Source organism: Thunnus thynnus, chromosome 17, assembly GCF_963924715.1.
Source record: "Thunnus thynnus chromosome 17, fThuThy2.1, whole genome shotgun sequence".
Lineage (NCBI taxonomy): Eukaryota > Metazoa > Chordata > Actinopteri > Scombriformes > Scombridae > Thunnus > Thunnus thynnus.
In genome coordinates, this window is record NC_089533.1 from 23,731,603 (window position 1) to 23,749,857 (window position 18,255).

At 38.4% G+C, this 18,255-nt stretch overlaps 2 protein-coding genes across 5 annotated transcripts; both read right to left on the minus strand.

Annotated features, from left to right (window-relative positions):
* Nucleotides 1-1,046: 1,046 nt before the first annotated feature.
* mcoln1b (mucolipin TRP cation channel 1b) lies at nt 1,047-11,978 on the minus strand. Of its 3 annotated transcripts, none has more exons than XM_067615930.1 (14): nt 11,765-11,978; nt 9,802-10,049; nt 9,469-9,630; nt 8,829-8,985; nt 8,193-8,274; nt 7,986-8,082; nt 7,602-7,701; nt 7,360-7,466; nt 6,330-6,479; nt 6,075-6,176; nt 5,814-5,936; nt 3,712-3,918; nt 2,859-2,989; nt 1,047-2,699 (listed from the first exon to the last, which is right to left on the minus strand). In XM_067615930.1, coding segments are annotated over exons 1-14 (1,710 nt in total). In that variant the 5' UTR covers nt 11,808-11,978; the 3' UTR covers nt 1,047-2,698. The 3 variants fall into 3 exon arrangements, with proteins under 3 accessions (XP_067472031.1, XP_067472032.1, XP_067472030.1); XM_067615931.1 differs by lacking the exon at nt 11,765-11,978 and adding an exon at nt 10,628-10,729; XM_067615929.1 differs by lacking the exon at nt 1,047-2,699 and having other exon boundaries at nt 2,855-2,989.
* A 1,435-nt stretch (nt 11,979-13,413) lies between these two features.
* On the minus strand, nt 13,414-16,107 carry LOC137201074 (trafficking protein particle complex subunit 5-like). Of its 2 annotated transcripts, none has more exons than XM_067615933.1 (3): nt 15,847-16,107; nt 14,410-14,683; nt 13,414-14,317 (listed from the first exon to the last, which is right to left on the minus strand). In XM_067615933.1, exons 2-3 carry the CDS (start codon nt 14,677-14,679, stop codon nt 14,021-14,023), a joined length of 567 nt encoding a protein of 188 aa, XP_067472034.1. In that variant the 5' UTR covers nt 14,680-14,683; nt 15,847-16,107; the 3' UTR covers nt 13,414-14,020. The 2 variants fall into 2 exon arrangements, with proteins under 2 accessions (XP_067472034.1, XP_067472033.1); XM_067615932.1 differs by having other exon boundaries at nt 15,804-16,104.
* Nucleotides 16,108-18,255: the final 2,148 nt, after the last annotated feature.

The following is an 18,255-nucleotide window of genomic DNA, read 5'->3' on the forward strand; positions in this document are numbered from 1 at the left end:
CCACTATGCAGTTGATATTTTTGGTGTTTAGTTAAATGTCTTGACAGCTATTGAATGGATTGCTATAATATTTGGCACAGATATTCACAAGAAGATGAATCCGAATGACTTTGGTGATCCCCCAACCTAGTTATCTTGTGAAATATATCAGCATCTTCTAGATAAATTGGCACATTTTGTATAGATATTCATGGTTCCAAGAGGAAGAATCTAACTGACTTTGATAATAATCTGACTCTTCCTCTAGTTTTTTCTCCTCTACTTGTGGTTTTGAGTGATGTGTAGACCTTACAGCAGACATTTTGACTTGTCATAGTAGGAAAAGCACAGGTGTTACTAATAACATTAACGATGGCTCTGTTATATTCAAGTGTCCCAGTAAGCCATGACAGTGTGACAGTGAGTCAGCTTAAACAGTACCAGGACCCTGAAACTGAAGCAGCTAAATGGATTTTCCCCTACTGTGACACGTCAAAATGTCTGACATGAAATTTGGCACAGACATTCCTGCCCCTGTCAGAATGAATTAAAACTGTGGTCCTATAACTTTTCATCGGATGACATCATCAGGTCTACAACTGAATTTTTCCATTACTTTGATTTGTGACCAGATATCTGCAAAACTAATGACATTCCCATTAGCTGCAGCTGCTGTGTCTTGTGCTAATTAGCAAATGTTAGCATGCTAACACACTAAATAAGATGGTGAGCATTATAGCATGCTGACATATTTAACTCATAGCAGCCTCACAGAGCTGCTAGCGTGGCTGTGGACTGTCTTGTCACTCTGTAATACCAAATGCTAATCTATACTCTGTTAAAAAATGTGCCCCAGTATTTTGGTGTCAACAGGGGTATTGATAATATTATTTTTTCACAATATAATAAATGAATCAGTGGAACCAGATCTTATAAACCTGATAACTAATACTTAAAACAGTAGATAATTGAACTGTCTTCAAGAATATGAGCAGCCGACTTGAAAATGGACACACAATATATCTGCTGTAGGATAAGACACACACACACACACACACACACAAACGCTTTGTCATCAATCCAATTTATTTTGCTGACGTGTACAAGGCAGCAGCTTCACAGAAAAGATTCAATACAAATCAGGGTAAAAACCTGTACAACTTCCTTCTATACAGTAACTGACAAACTCCCTTTTAGCTCTCCTTTGCTTCTACTCAAAAAGAGGTCAAATAATTAAAACAGCATACAAAATATAAGTAAACAACCGTAGTGAACAATAACACTGTTAAAATTAAATCCAAGTGGCAATAAATAATCTTCCCATGAGTGTCAGGAGAACAGTAAGAGATGCATTGTAAACAGTGCTTTGTTCTATTGTGCTATATGGTTCCCATGAGAGACATTTAAATCAAGTGACACTGTAAATCATTCTTGATTAAGTGCAAATAAGTGTAAGTAAACATTCATGAAGAGAAAACATATGTTCCCACAGTTTTGATTTAAAACAATATTAATGCATTAAAATAAACATGTCAGTGAGCAATAAAAAATTTTAAAAAAGTGAAAGTGGCAAATATCTGTCCAGCCTCTAAAATCCCTTTGTTACCATCAATCCTGAGACAAATTTTGTCCATTGAACAGTGCCCTTCATGCGCCTTCATGCAGAATGACATTACCATTTCTCAAGTTTCTCTAATATGTGTGATATTCTAACCAGTCATTCCCTTTAAAATGGTAAACGAAGAACTGCTGGTTTGTAGAGATGTCGTAGCTCATTCACAGATAAAATAAATGAGCTATTACCTTTTCACACATGGCTTCAATGTCAGTATACTGACAGAGTCTGACACTTCATATAAAATAAACACACAACTCTGGCTTCATAGTCTAGATAAAACTGTCTAGTTTGACACACCCTCCTTTGAACATCACTTGTTTGTCAGCAGGAATATTTGCTGCCTTGCACGGAGCACTTCAAACCAAACATTAAAAAAAAAAGACTCTGTCTCGCAGTGCATTAGCGTGCACAGTCACCTGGCTCCTTACAGCAGAAACAGTTCATACATATTGATGACTAACTGGTTGGCTGCAGGGCTCATCCTTCCTCTTGCAGCCGTCATCTCCTTCCAGCCAAAGGAGGACGTGAACAAAGGGACGAGGAGCGAAAGGGGAATGGTGGAGCCGCCTTGACTGAGAATGTTGAAGGAGCTAATGCATACATACGGCAGTTAATGGTCGTTCTTTTTTCAGCTTGCCTGGCTGACTCTTGTGCCTGTTTTACCTCTGCTATGAAGATTCAGTGGACATACATATATTTACATAATGAAGAGGCACAAAACTCCTGTCACCTAGGTAGCCATATGGACAGTAAAATGATGATAAAAACCTGTAACACAGTGAAGCATTCAAGTGAACATTTGCATTCATTATACTTAACAGTTGGTGGACCCTGTGTCCAGTCTACAGCAATGAATGTGTTTACCGGTATTATGCGTCCAGTCATCAAAAACCTCATAAACGCACATTTCAGAAGAAGACAATAAATTATTCATACAGTACAAAAGCCGAAAGCAGGTAATTGGTGTAGTGAATGTGCAGTGCGTTCTACTGTTCCAGCACAGATTGAAATGCAAAATTCAAAAATGGGTAACAGAGGACAAAGTGGTCCAAGGTCAGGCAGTTCACTCTCAAGGCATCATCGTCCCTGCTGTGCTGGGTATCTGGAAAAGAGAGTGCAATTACAGTCACTGAAGTGGAAATATGGTGCACACACACGCGCGCACACACACACACACACGCACACACAGCTTATTCCCTCTGTGCATCCATTTCCTACTCCTCCTCCTCCTCCTCCTTCTCCTCCTCCTCCTCCTCCTCACCAGTCACAGCAGCAAAGGAAGGAGCATGACGACCCTTCAGGACCACGGAATTTGCCCGAGCTGGGTGTGTCCTTGCATTCTGCGATGAACGTGCTCAGGTCTGTGACGCGGACCTGCTCCTGTGTTTGAGCCTGTAAGAAGACAATGTAAAGCTGTATACTTTCTACATACTGATGTCACCACTGATTTACAACCATGGTTCTATATTTTGTTTAATTTGAACAGAAAAGAATTTGATCAAATGTGTTGTACACATCAAACATCCATGTCCAGGCCTTTGGGTCATTTGAATTATAGAAAATCATTGTTTGATGTGCTAAAATATTACAAAAAAGAACTTACATACATCTGCCTTCATTACAGCACTCCTTTTCTAAATTTAATGTATTGTAATTTGACTTGACTTCATTTTTTAATTAAATTATGCTTTGATATTCTTAAAAGGACTGTTAAAGGCACTTTTCCCATCATTATCTTTAGGCTCACTTTAAAGAGTGACTTAACCCCTGAACATCTTGTTTTAGCTGTTTTAGCTAACTTCTCATGTTGCTGCAGTGATGTACAGGTGTACTCCAGGACCCTGTGACATCACTGTTGGGCGTGGTTACTGATGCAACAGGCTTTAAACTCCACCAGAGAGGGCAGCAAAACACAGCTTTGAAGCCTGGTGTTGCGTTACTCTTTAAACTTTCAATTGCTTCATCCAAAGCTATCTCTATTTCCCCTTTCCCACAGCATTTATTTCTAATGTTCAGAACATAGCAAAGTTTCTTCTTCTTTTTTTTTTTTTTTTTTTTTTTTAATGCAGGTAAACAAGAGTGATAACTAAATGAAACCAAATGACTGACTGTACCATAATGGTGTCGTAGGCTCCGGTGATGAGTGCGATGAAGAGGGACAGCACCATGTAGATGAAGAGGGAGATGAAGGTGTAAAGGTAGACCTGGCTGAAGATCCACACGAGTGCGCCGCTATGCTCCATCTCAGCAAATGTTACAAACATGTCGTCTCCATTGATCAGAGAAAACAGGCACTCGGAAACCGTGGACAGGGAACGAAACTGTATATATGGGGTGAAGACAAAGAAAGGAATAATAATACAACATACATGAATAATATTTTAATTTTTTTAAATTTTCTTTTTTGTTTCCATTGCTACTTAAAACAAATGCAAAACTAAACTAAACTAAACCAAAGCAATTGGCGCAATGAGAGTCTAGTCTGCTAATTCATGCGAAAAATGAAGCTTAAAATATGTTCATATTTTAGAGAATGTAATTAATATTTTCCTCATTAATGATGTATTATTTCACCCCCTGCAACCCAGCCACTATTAAACAGAATGTTAATTTTTATGACTTGGCCTGCCCAATCCGCAGATTAACTGCGGTGCCCGCGGATATAACTGTGATCTGCGTATCACTAGTCCAAAAGTAACAACATTTGCTTCAGACTCCAGAAACTGCGCCCAAAATAGTCCTGCACATAACCCAACATCAAACCACAATTAGTTGTTTTTACACTTCAGTTTTTGTACAAATTAAACAAAAGATATAATGTGTTAGTGAGCTTTAGAGGCATTGGTAGGTGGATTTTACTACATTTGGAAAGAGCCAGGTTCGTTGCTTCCAGTCTTTATGCTAAACTAAGCTAATACATTTATTCTAAGCTAAGCTAAGAATAAGCAGTTTCCCAAAATGTAAAACTAGTTCTTTAAAAGGGGCAATCCATCAATTGTACACGAGGTTCTGTTAACTCATCATAAAGAGTAAAAACAGCTGTGTAATGAACACATTCACTACACCTGGAGGGAGCACTTCTCTCTGAACCCTGATGGCGGCACCATGACGTCATCAGGGTTATTTTGACTTGAGCTTAAAGGACCAGTGTGTAAGATTTAGGGGGATCTATTGGCAGAAATGGAATATAATATTCATAAGTATGTTTTCATTAGTGTATAATCACCTGAAAATAAGAATCATTGTTTTTTCCATTACCTTAGAATGAGCCCTTTATATCTACATAGGGAGTGGGTCCTCTTCCATGGAGGTCACCATGTTGCACCACCATGTTTCTACAGTAGCCCAGAATGGACAAACCAAACACTGGCTCTAGAGAGGGCCTTCTGGGTTTTTTGCGAGTTTTGTTGCCACTGTAGGTTCTCCTACACACTTGGAAGGGGATGATGAGGGGAGGGGTATTCAGTTGGTTGCAATCAGCAACCTCACCGCTAGATGTCACTAAATCCTACACACTGCACCTTTAAGGTTTAAATTTTTAACAGAAAGCCTACATTACAAACTGGAGATTTGAGGTTTTAGACAAGTGAGGATCTAGAAGGCAGGGAGGGTCTAATGAAAGATACTATTGAGTTGCATCATGGGAAATGTAGGATTGAGCTACTTTTGAGATTGATCCATTCTAGGCACTAAAGTCAGAATATCTCAGGCTTCAATTTTGACTACTCTGTTTTTATTCAGTCTCTTGTGAGTCACCCAACTTTATGGAAGCGCAATACTAGATTGATGGATCACTACTTTAATTAGCTTTTAACTGCCACTTTTAAAATGGTGATTTATGAAATGGGACTTTTTCAAATATTTTCTGTAGTGGTGTGTATTTGTTTAATTAGGATTTTTTAATTATTTAACTTTTTAATGAAATTTTGTGAGGTTTTATTAGTTGTCATTTGTTAGGTTGGTTGATTACACATACATAATATTGCAAGTCTAAAAGTAGGAGATGAGCAGACACAATATACCAACAGAACGTTGTCGTGATTCATGTTTAATAAATGTTCATTTTCTTCAGTCATTAATTATACATAGCAATAAAAATGATATGCTAGAGGGCATTTTATGATAATTAGGTTGCTCTGACATGTATTTCTGGCCTGAATGACTCATGCCTGTTCATTTCTGGTCAGAGACACTGCAGAGTGTGTGTGTACAGTACCTTGGCATGATAGGGCCCCAGCACAATCCATCCACAGAAGCAATATCCCAAATAAATGGCTGCTGCACAGCAGCAGAAGCGGATGACATTAGGAAAAGCAGCTCTTAGTGTCACAATCAGGATCTGTGGGATAGAGAGATGAAGGGAACAACCACACTATAATTTTCCTTCAGAGTAATAACAGCAAAGCAGACTTGTAAGGTTAAAAAAACAGTACTAACATGATCTTTATTATTGTAAGTGCATGTGTTTTTCACTTACATTGTATTTCTGAAAGAAGCTAAGGTAGCGGATGACTCCCACCCACACCAGCAGAGTGGAGGTTCCCAGCAGGATCCCGCACACGTCATATGATGACAAATTCTGCATCAGAACAGTGACATCATTATTTACCAGAAAACTGTGAATTGTACTACAAAGCTGAAAAGCGTATCAGTTCAGCTGGACATGATAATTCCTCTGTGACAATTTCTAAAGAGCAGACAGCAGTCGTACCGACATCGGGTGTCATATTACCTTGGATTCTATCCCAATTTTGATGAAGCTGCCGATGATGGTGAACATGTCACTGACAATGAGCAGAATATACCAGCCATTAATGAACTCCATTCTGTCTCCCCAGCTGACACTGCGGCCAAGTCTGTTTTTGAAAAACTGCACATACTCCTGGGTAGGGAGATGAGAGATCATCAATAAGATGAGGTTTCCTATGACAGTTTTACATGTCTTTTATTTAAAATTTAGATGAACATTTATTGGATTAAAAAAAACCTCCATATAAGAGAAATTCTGCTAAAGAAAAACAAACACACATGGAAGTAATTTAAATACCTGAAGCCTTACTCCCAAACCAAAGGCAACAATATAAGAATCTTAACTACCACATAAGGTCAGTGGAATTCAGAGAAGTTTTAAAGGAAAAGTTCAACATTTTGGGTGATAGGCCTATTCGCTTTCTTGCTGAGAGATGAGAAGAATGATACCACTCTCTGTAAGGTAAATATGGCACTACAGCTATTAGCTTAGCTTAGCATAAAGACTGGAAACAGAGGGAAACAGCTAGCCTTGCTTTGTTTCTGGGCACAAGGATGGACATGCACCAGCACATTATTTCACCACTATGGATTCACACTATTACACTGATCTAAAGCACCAAGGTAATGCACCAAGAACGCAGCAATCTGCCAGCAAAGGTAGTGAAGAGGACTGCTAGCAAGTAAACATGCATTTAAGTAATGTAAGTTTAAAAATTTGCAAATGTTTTATGAGGAAGGAAATGCATGCAACACTTTTGTTAGACCTGAAGGATACACACAACGCATTTTGGTGAGTAACACTGAAGATAAACAGAAACTTTTGTTTTTTGTTCACGGAGCACCTTTAATTTCTGTGCATTTTAAACAAAATACTGAGCATGGTGACAGTAAAATGGAAATTATTAATTATTCTGTCACCAAGTAAAGCAAATTCACTAAAAACATATTTAAGTTTTGAAAAATACAATTGTCATTAACTAAATATATAAATTCTTTATCTAGCTTCTTACGTGTTGCAGCAGGATACCTCTGAGGATGGAGCGCCCACACAGAAGCAAGGACAGCAGACAAACGACTGCCACCACCACATCAAAGAACTCCCGAGCGTAGCTCTCGGCTGACAGGAGAAGAGAGAAATGAGAGACATCAAAGGAAACTGAGAAAATTACAGATAATACAGTCAATATCAACAGACAGATGAATGAATATCTTCATAAATCATATGTCCATTTATCCACCACCAGTTACTCACCATGTCCAGACACGTTGGGGTCTTTACACTCCTTTATGGAGGCCTGGTTCTGTAGAGTGATCTTAATTTTTCCACTGTGCGCCTTGTTATCCATGACAATCTGATAGCAAACAAGAGTAAATACACAACGTCTGGGTGTAGTAACTTTACACAACTCTATCAGCACATCTTATCTTTGCTCATTTGAAGATACAAAGTCCAAATTTGGAAAATTGCAAATTCACAGTTGTGATTAAATGGGGCCAATTTATGACATATTTGTATCTGTACTGTGTTGAGTGTCATAGAAATACATCTCCTCCCCTTCCTATTACAATTCTAACAGATTGGATCCTTACAGTAAAAGTGTTCATTTAAATAGAAATAACAGAAGAGACAGTTCACCGTGATAGCAAAGGTGTAGCAGTCAGGGATTTCATTGTTTATAACGGTCTGAATGTTGATAGCCTTCAGCTGGAAATCAACTGTTACATTGACCAGCCTGGAGACAAATATAAGACAGAGAGACACACAGAGAATTCAATGTGCATGGTGAAAACTGTAAAGAAAAAAGAATGGTAAAATTGAAAAGTAAACGTGTAAACATCTAACTTGTAAAACTTGAGAGTGAAATTCTTGTAGTCACTGTTTCCTGAAGCAGACTCGAGAGTCGGTGGATTCAGTCCGATGCAATCTGACAAAAAACAAACAGAGGAATCATGGGAACCAAAAAATAAATCATAGGGAAGTGTTAAAACCATATGATTCTCTTTTTCCATATCATGTGATGCAAAGGCCACAATTCTACACTTCCTCAAAGCATTTAAACGCAGAATCATCATTTTGTGGCTTAACAGCCATTTTCATTTGACTCATTTAAGTTTTTGCCACAGGATTTATCAAATATTGCCAATAGCCATCCCTGCCAAATAAGCAGCTGTATGCAAATAACTTCTTTCCCAAGGTAGAGACATAGTGTGTTGCTGCTGATGATTATGGAAAGAGAAAAAGCTTCTGTTTTCTGTTTTTGGTGAAACTAGAAACTATTTCAAGCCTTTAAAAGTAGGGCACAGTTGTAGGGCTGCAACACCATGACTCACTGACACAGTCATTCCTTTTAAGGGTCAAGAAAATACTGGCACTGCATAAAAAACAAGGCTGCCGGTTTTAATGTTGAATACCCAGGAACACATTTTATGAGTGCCAATGTAGCATAAGGAGGAAAGATAAAGATAAAGGTCATTGTACCGGTGTCAACATGGGGATCAATGTCAAACGTGTCGTTGATGGGGTCGATGGTGCCTTTCCTGTAGTACCTCTGGCAAAGGGAGAGAGCGCTGCCGTTCACACCGACGCCCAACACGTATGCATACTGTCCCAGTGAGATCTGAGGCAGAGCCATGTACTGAAGAGAAGTGAAACTGGGAATTAGTGGAAAGTGGAAAACCAAGTTATACTGAAATTCCCATGGCAACCAAATGTTACTGAAACTCTTTAAGCGGTTGGATCCCACAAATTCCTAAACAACATATTGTCTCACTTAACTGTAGTAGTGATTTTATTTGCCCCCAGGTTTTGAGATATTTCTAGCTACATCCCAATACAATGGAAGTGAATGAAATTATGTTTGTGGTGCTCACAGCATTGAAAAATTACAGTGAGGTGGTGTGAGGTCAGAGGACTATTCAGTGTGTGTGTGTGTGTGTGTGTGTGTGTGTGTGAGTGTGTGTGCGTGTGTGGTGGGCTGCGGGAGTGTTTCGGTGTTTCAAAGCACCGTAAACCCATTGTTCACTGGCCTCTATTGTATTATGTTGGAGGCAGAAACCTAAGAGACGTGAGATCTCAAACCTGAGTAAATAACAGCTCCCTGTGGTTATCAATAGGCTACCTGCTCTATGGCGAAGTTGATGTGGTTGTAAAGCTCCTTCTGTGTGTGGACGGCCTGAGGAATATTGTCCTGATAACCCTTCAGGAAAAGGTGTTTGAACGCTGCTGTGTTTTCCTCTTTAAATGTCACCACCATCTGGTTGCTCAGTCCAAACAGCACCAACTAAGAGGGAGAGGCAGGGAGAAAACAAATGAGCTTCAACAATCAGGTCAATGCAGAGTAGTAATGACACAGTGAGGATAAAGCACATCATTGGTATAGAATTAGACTATTATTCTCATATAGCAGCATCCATCATGTTCATTTGAAATCAGAGCATAATGCTGTACCCACCTGCACTGTAACAATGATGATTTTGAGCAGCTGCAGGCCCAGCTTGAAAGGCTTACGCCCCTTGGCGTGATACTTGTCACAAGGGCTCATGAAGAAGTACTTGAGTTTCCTCCTCAGGGCCTCCTCCTCTTCTTCGTCCTGCTGTTGGCCGTGTTCAGAGCCCACCAGATCAGTAGGACGGGGGCCCCCACTCCCGACAAGGTCCCGGGATCCATAGCTGGCCACAGAGGAGAGAAGCTTGTCCTTCTCTGGGAAACACAAAGAAAACCTTTGAATTTATATAGGAGATGAACCTTAACATGATCAGCATTAATACAGTGTTAAAGGGGCACCACAGTGATTTAGTATTTTACTTTCATAAAGTTGGGAGACTCATAAGAGACAGATTAAAGAAAGAATTTTTAAAATCAAGGCAGCAGAGGCCAAGATATCCTGACTTTTAGGCTCTAGTATGACTCAAGTTCAAAAATCACTGGATCCTACATTTACCATAATGCAACTAGATGATGTTTTTCATCAGATCAGCCCCTTCCTCCAAAAATTCCACTCCCAAACCCCACACCCTTAGTTTGTATTACAGACTTTCTGTTAGAAATGTTAGGTTCGAAGCCCAATAAAGAGCTAAAGTCCTGACGTCACGTCTGAGCTAGCCTCTGTTCCTCCAGCTTCTGTAACTCAGTGCAATCTGTCATTAAACATTTCTTTCATCGGTCTTCCTGCAGTGTGTTCCTGAGGTTTACTATCCATAGTCTGAGACAAATTGCCTTCCACTACAGCACTTGCTATTAGAAATTGAAACCTTTGTGATTCAAGTTTTCGGTTTTACCTTAAAACCACCATTAGGAGCAGGTAGATAAAACCCAATACATTCAACAATGGATGTTAATCTGTGTTGTTAGGTTAGGCCTAAAACGTCATCAGCCTAATTGATGCAAATGAACAATCAGCTGGCACACCTGGTATTTATTAGCTATTGTTTCTCTGCCTCCTCTACCTGCTCCTGATGATGGTCTCAAAGTAAACCCAAAGCCTGAATAAACTGCCACCATGCCTGTGTCCTTTTTGGAATAACGTCACTGTTAAAAAAAAATACAACTCCCATGAACATTCACCTATGCTGCAATTTTGTCCATAAACATAATATCCACTAAAACACTAAAACTAGGGCTCATTTTCCCAGCGTTCTAGCTGTAATCTCAGCTTCCTGTCCTGCTGTTATGAACATGTCTGAACTAGCTGCAGCCACTAAACTCTCCTATGGACTGGTCTCTTTTAACTAGCCATTATGTTTTACCTGCGGTGGTCTAGGGCTCATGGGAAATGATGTTCATTAAACAGAACAGAAATATTGAATACACAGCTATGTTAGATCATTATCTTATCATCTTTAAATTAATGTCCTTATCTAGACATATGGAGTGAACCATACAATATGCTACTGAGTAAGTTTTGGTTTTGAATGAGGATTTCTTACTTATGGAATAAAACAAAAACATAAATACAGAAGAAACAGTTTTATTTTGACCTTTGAGCTGAGATAAAAATATTTTTTATATACTTTGGAAACATAAGGACATTATTAAACTGTTAACACATAATTAATAGTAGGCCTATTTATCATCACCCACTAAACCTATTATATAAATCAGTGGAGTGCCCCTTTAAGCTTTGATACACCTGTGCTGAGAATGTAAATTATTCATTGTATGAATACGGATAGCTTGAGGATATTGCTCTAATGCGGTACCTGCACACGCTGATATTAAACATTTCATTTGTTGTTAAATCACATCATAGCATCATCGACGTCACCTCACAGTAATGAATGGACCCACCATTCATCAGCACGTGAAATTAGCAGTAATGAACGTATTTCAACCACCATGGAGCACAGAAAGAAACCTGTACACATCACCGCCGCTATGAAAGCACGCAGAGAGATATGAATGGTGTGATGACGAACCTGTGGCGCTGTCGTGGATGCAAGGGTAACTTGAAGATGCCATGGTGATGCTCAGACGGTCATACGGGAGGACATTATCGGCACAAATATCGAGCAGTGACTGAATTCACATTGCGAAATCGTGTGGAGCTCCACCATAGATAAAGGATGCTCGGTGTCGCAGTGTTTGGATGACACAGAGGTAAACACAATCGCAGCTTCCTGTAAAAAAAACACGTGACACCGCCATGTGACTGATGTCTTAACATGAAAGGCACCGTAGTGCACTTCATCCTTTTTCCTCCTCGTCAACTGTGGAGGAAACACTGGATTATTCAGGGCTGTATATGTCATCATAAGTTAAAAATATAATATGGTAATGACTCAGACTCACATGCCATTCAGCTTTTCTATTTCAGCACACTTTTATTCAACATAAACAGACAAACAGTGCCATGAACAATATGGAGCACAAGAAACATTATTTACATCATGAGCAGGTGCGTAGACAGGGTTTTAGATATCCCCCCACCCCATTACAGTAAATATGAAGCTACAGCCAGGAGCCAGTTAATTTAGCATAAACTGACAATTTTACACTTCAGTTTTGTTTTTTTTAATTATCAGCTTGAGTTTTAGAGGTGCTGGTAGATGTTTTTTTTGGACAGAGCCAAGCGAGTCATTTCTCTGTTTCCAATCTTTGCTAATAAAGCTGCTGACTGTAGCTTCATGTTTATTGCACAGAGATGAGAGTGGTATCAATATTCTCATCTCTCATCATACTTTGGGAAATATGAATAGATGTATTTCCTAAAATGGCATACTCTTCCGTTAAGATTTTATTTTTGCCATTATTTGACGGTTAATAGCACAGAGACTGACAGGAATCGAGGGAGAGAGAGATGTATGACATACGACAAAGGTCCCCCGACTGGAGTCAAACCTGAGACATTAATGCATCTCAACCACTTGGTCACCAGGATGATCCCACCCTCACATACTTTTGATCAGAAACCAAGAAGGTCTGTATTATTCATTCAATCATGAATTATTTGGATTTTTCATGTTTATTCTGTTAAGTGTTATGATCCTTTTTTTCTATGAATTGCATTTCCTAACATGAAGGTCTACACTGTGTTTCAAAGCCTTCTTGATGCTGAAGCCTGTCTTTATTTCTTATTTTGTTGACTTAAAAGTTATCAAATTTCTGGAGTCTAAAAATACTAGAGACAACTTATAAAATACCCACCATGTGTATGATTTTCAATGTGGAAAGCAAACGCTCCCATGTTACCAATACCTCCCTATTCACACACACATCACATATGTGCATGTAAACTATATTCAAAGTACAATAAAATAAAAACAGTGAGGACATGACCTCAGTCGTAGCTAAATATGAATCTATTTTACAGAGATGAGACATGAAGCTGGAGTTGAACTGGAATGAAACCTAGCCGTTACTTTAAATAAATAAAATCTGGACCCTCTGTGTGCAATAATAATATTTTGCAGAGTAAAAAGAGGTATTGTGACAATATTTTTTATTAACAAAATTAGAAACTGGGGATGCTCTTTAGTGAGATGGTCATGAGACCATGACTGCAACGAAAGATTATTTTCTTTATCAGTTAATCTGTTGATTTTTTTTTTTTGGATTAATCGATTAAATGTTTGGTCTATAAAAACTCTAACACAATTTCCCAGAGCCCAGGATGACATGTTGGACAATTATGTGAAATACTAAGAAAATCTTCACATTTAAGAAGCTGTGAACCAGGAAATGTTTGCCATGTTTGCCTGATAAATGACTTAAAATTATTATTAAAATAGTTGATTCATTTTTCTGTTAATCAACTAATTTATTAATCATTTCAGCCCTACAAACTTATTAAGAATACATCTCATCCAGTGTGGTGTGTGATTAAGTTATTTAATTAAAATATAGTGACCTGATGAGCTTGAAAAACTCAGAATTACTGTGATATAAAGCCACAAATTAAATGCTTTAAATGTAAGAACGTAAAACAAATTTGTGTCACTTCATGAGGTATAACAGGAGTGAGATGATCCACACAAACTTGGAACACTGAACCAACTAGCTGCATCTTTTCTGGCTCAGGATGTCGGGTTCATCCATTCTTCCATAAAGTCACCACAGATGAACAATTCTCCATACTTCAAGAACAAACAGCCAGAGTAAAAAAAAAAAAGAATGGACCTGGATGATTTGATCCTGTATTGATTAACATAACCACTTGCTCTCTCCAGTCTTCCTTATCTGCCATCCAGAGCTTTGTCCCTGGCTATGACTGACTCGTTAAACTTTATCATCAGCGTGGTGCCTTTGTGCCAGTGGGCGGTGACCTTGGCGGGGAAGCCGCTGTGTGTGAGGATGGCCTCCACAATGCCCGCAGTGAAAGCAGCGCAGTTTAAGCTGCTGTTCTCTTTGGGAACAGAGATGTATGCATTGATAAGTGGCTCCTTTTCTATGATGTAGTAAGTCTTGTCGTCATCGTTGGCCTGCTCCAGCTTGTCAGCCTCCTTCCCGAACAAAGACTTCCACACATTAACCTGAAGGAAAGAGAATTGGAAGAACAGTTTAAAAAGTAGAAGAAAAAGTTATTGAACCCTAAAATCAACAGCGGTATTTCACATTTCTGTACCTTGATGAAGAGCAGCATGTTCAGCACTTTGGTCTCCCTCTTCCCGTTCTTCTCTCTCAGCACCAGCACATCCAGCATGCTGGCTCCCACACTCTGGCCCATGTCTGCCAGGCGTGTCTGCAGCTCAGACACAGAGTACACACGGCTCTGACAGTACTGCACCATCTCAGAGAACAGGAGGGCAAAAGCGCTCACGCTGACTTCAGTCTTGGGTCGGGTCAGAGGTCGCTCTAAGATGTTGGATTTCCCTCGAGTGAACCGCGTGTCCATTTTTCTGTTTGAGAATGATGACAGCCAGCCAAGGTTATTATTATTGACAACTAGTCAGTGTCACCAGCTAAGAGGAGAGAAATGAATATTTCTGTAATTGTTTTAAATGTGTACTTCATTTTGCTCTTATCGAAAGTTCTATATTTTGTATATTTTGCACAACTGCTATTTAAATACTGTTGTCAGCTTATCTACTGTTCACTTTACAACCATGTTTACACTTTTGCTATTTATCAGTAGTTTTTATCATTATTATTATTGTTGTTGGCTCTTCCATAGGTATAGATTTTGAACATATTAGCTTAGCTTTTATAATTTCTTGTACTTGTATTGTGCACTGCCTGGGAATTTACTTTTTCATAACATTTCACTATACTACTTGTATACATATGTGACAAATAAAATCTCTTGAATCTTGAATTTCTAAACGAGCTGTGAGTTTTTTACTGTGAGCATTTCATCTGTAACAAATGATTTAACTGATTAAGCAAATTGTTTTGGACTACTGGAGTCATTAATTCTGCATATGGTGAATGTTTGGCGTTTTCCTTGCTGAATAAATGAATTAAATGACTCGTAAATGTTTAAAATTCTTGTCGATTCATTTTCTCTCGACTAACTAATCGATGAATTGACTTGAATTGTTACAGCACAAAAGCAATATTTACCACAACACGTTTACTTACATTTATACACAAGTTATTTTCCATAATAACATTATAATAGTCACAATTTGACAAACATATTCTTTATGGTTGGGTCTCTTCCAGCACAGAGCAGATGGAGGAGAATAGAAATAATCTGTGGCTATTGATTATTGACAGGCTCCAGTTCTTCCTGGCGTTACATCGAAGTCATGTGATTTGTAGCTGATGATAAATGTTATTTAGGATAACAGACAGACATTATACATTCTGTAAACTTTTCACCATTACACAGGATTTCCAGACACTAATGTCCAGTTTGAGAGTTTGAACAGCTGATCGACACTAGCATTAACGTTACCTGTTAGCTAACTAGCTACAAATGCTAGCTGCTACTTCCTCTAAAGAAGCCCTTCAAGGAGAAGAAATATACATGTTTGAAAAACACGAACACATTGTAGAAAACATGTGATACATTACCCTGGTTTCTGTGAGGAAATGAGGTCTTTGAAGGTAAACAAACCTTGTTGGAGAAAGGTAAGCTGCTGTAGTGTTTTTGGTCGTGTCTAGATGGTAACCCTACATTTGCTAAATAATACGAAACTCTCGCGAGATTTGTAACAAAGTAACTAACCCATACCACGTTTGATCAATTCACTCCAATCCATGCGCTATCCCTAACCCTAACCAAGTGTATTTAGTGCATAAACCTAACCAGACATTAATCACAGTGTTGTCACAACATAAAACAGCGAGACAATAGTTTGAAGCGGCTCGCGAGAGTTTCACAAATGTAGGGTTATCATCTTCTTCTTCATCTTTCCTTTTAATGGCGCATTGCCACCATTCGGGGCACTATCGCCACCAACTGTTGCATTACATAGGTCTTAAATCCTTATCATTAAACCCCTGCTTTGAAGATAAGTGAAGACATGTTTTAAAATAGAATTTCCAGTCATTTGTAAAGAATATTTTCAAGTCTATGCGTTCAGTCCCTTTATGATCCAGTTCATTCTTTGACAGCTGTCTTTGTCTTGTATATATATGAGACAATGAAAAAAGATGTGATCCACAGTTTCTATATGATTGCAGCCACAAGTTCTGGTTAGATGCTTCCTGATGAGCTGTTGAGATGAGTTTAGTTTTGTGTGACCCAGTCTTATTCTGCTGATCAGGCACTCTTGTCTCCTGTTCTTCTCCCTCCAACCTCAAATCTGATATAAATGCCTTCCTTTAGCATCCCTGTCCCATAGCCTTTGCCACTGTGCCTTAATCCTGCTCCATATAAAAGCTTTTGCCTCTGTCTTGCTTATTGCTATTAAAACTTCTACTTGGTTTCTATCTAATCCATTTTTGGCAAGACGATCCACGACCTCATTTCCCCGGATGCCCACATGTGCTGGTACCCATAAAAACTGCACATCAATTCCTAATCTAATAATTCTATATAAAGATTGCATAATATCATAAAGGATATCCTGTCTGCATCCTGAAGAGGTATGCTGGAGACTAACCAGGGCTACATTGAGTCTGAGCAAAGCAGTATACACAAAGGTTTGACTTCCTCTATCTATCTATCTAACCTATCTATATTGTTAACTCCATTGCAGAGTTAACAAGACTGCCACAATTTCAGCTGCATATATCGATACTCTGGGACGTAAAATGCACTGCTTGTTTTTCCATTCTGTTTTTTTTTGGACCCATCTGTAAACATATGTACATATTGTCCCTATCTCTTGTGTAATACAGTGTTCACATAAGCCTGCAGATTAAATGTTTTTTTACTTGAACATCATCCAAAATTGAGAAATCAATGGATGGTTCAGGCAGTAGCCATGGTGGAACAGCTGGCATTAAAACAGTTTGACTAATAGCTCAATCATTAACTCCCAACTCCTTAGTTATATCTGATATGATTGTGCAAAAACTCTTGTTTTTGATTTTGATACCAAAACCTATTCATAATCTTTTTTAGTAGGGTGTAAATCATTATGACTTTGTAGATTTGCACAATATTTTTTTTTAAATGTAATGGCATGTCCCCAACTTCCACCTAGAGTGCTGACAACAGTGTTGATTTAACTGCCCCACAACACAACCGCAATGCTTGAGCCTGAATTCCGTCTAACTTTTATAAAGAGGTTCGAGCTGCTGATTCAAATACAATGCACCCATAGTCTAGAATGGATCTAATCAAAGCTATATAGATATTTTTCATAGCCAGTCTATCAGCTCAGCTGAAACAGTGCCTATCAAGCATCTCATAATATTCAAGACTTTTTTACATTTATCTTCAATTTTGTCTATATGAGTCTTCCATGTGAGCAATGCATCAAATCATAAACCAAAAAACTTGAACATTTTCATTTTTTCCTAATCTTTGATTATAAAGTTTCAGGCAAACATCTTCATTAACTTTTTTCTCCTAAAAAGAAAAACAGTTTGAAATTTTTCTACAGATAATTTAAATCCCCACATCAGAGACTAGTTTTCAACTTCATCGATAGCTTCCTGAACATACTCTATATTTCTTCCTCTTTTTCAAATTGCCCCATCATCTTCAGCAAGTGATTTTCCAATATCTGGAAAATCTGATATTTTCCAATATCTGAAAAAGTGATTTTCCAATATCTGGAAAACATCATTCATTATGATTGAGAATGATAGAGGACTGATACGCTGCCTTGAAGAGTAGTGTTACCATTTAGACACAACCAGTCTTTTTCTTCTTCCTCTACGTTTTGATTATTAATTACAACCAGCATTTACTCTGCATATCCCCACCTATTGTGTCAACGCATACACAAAGACAGTATTTACAATATATAGCTATACATGATACATATAATATACATACTGGAATACATATGCAGTTTGTTGAATACAGAAAACAGGAAAAGCTTTTAAAAAACTAGTGATATGATTTGTC

Bases quoted from the DNA above. Each gene is read 5' to 3' on its own strand.
- mcoln1b (XM_067615929.1), bottom strand. From the start codon at position 11,807: ATGGCATCTTCAAGTTACCCTTGCATCCACGACAGCGCCACAG. The intron at 6,480-7,359 runs GTAAGAAGCTAG...CTCCCTACCCAG, and splicing joins GAGGTATCCTGCTGCAACAC to GAGTATGTGCAGTTTTTCAA. The intron at 6,177-6,329 runs GTAATATGACAC...GTTCTGATGCAG, and splicing joins AAATTGGGATAGAATCCAAG to AATTTGTCATCATATGACGT.
- LOC137201074 (XM_067615933.1), bottom strand. From the start codon at position 14,679: ATGGACACGCGGTTCACTCGAGGGAAATCCAACATCTTAGAGCGACCT. The intron at 14,318-14,409 runs GTACAGAAATGT...TCTTTCCTTCAG, and splicing joins ACATGCTGCTCTTCATCAAG to GTTAATGTGTGGAAGTCTTT.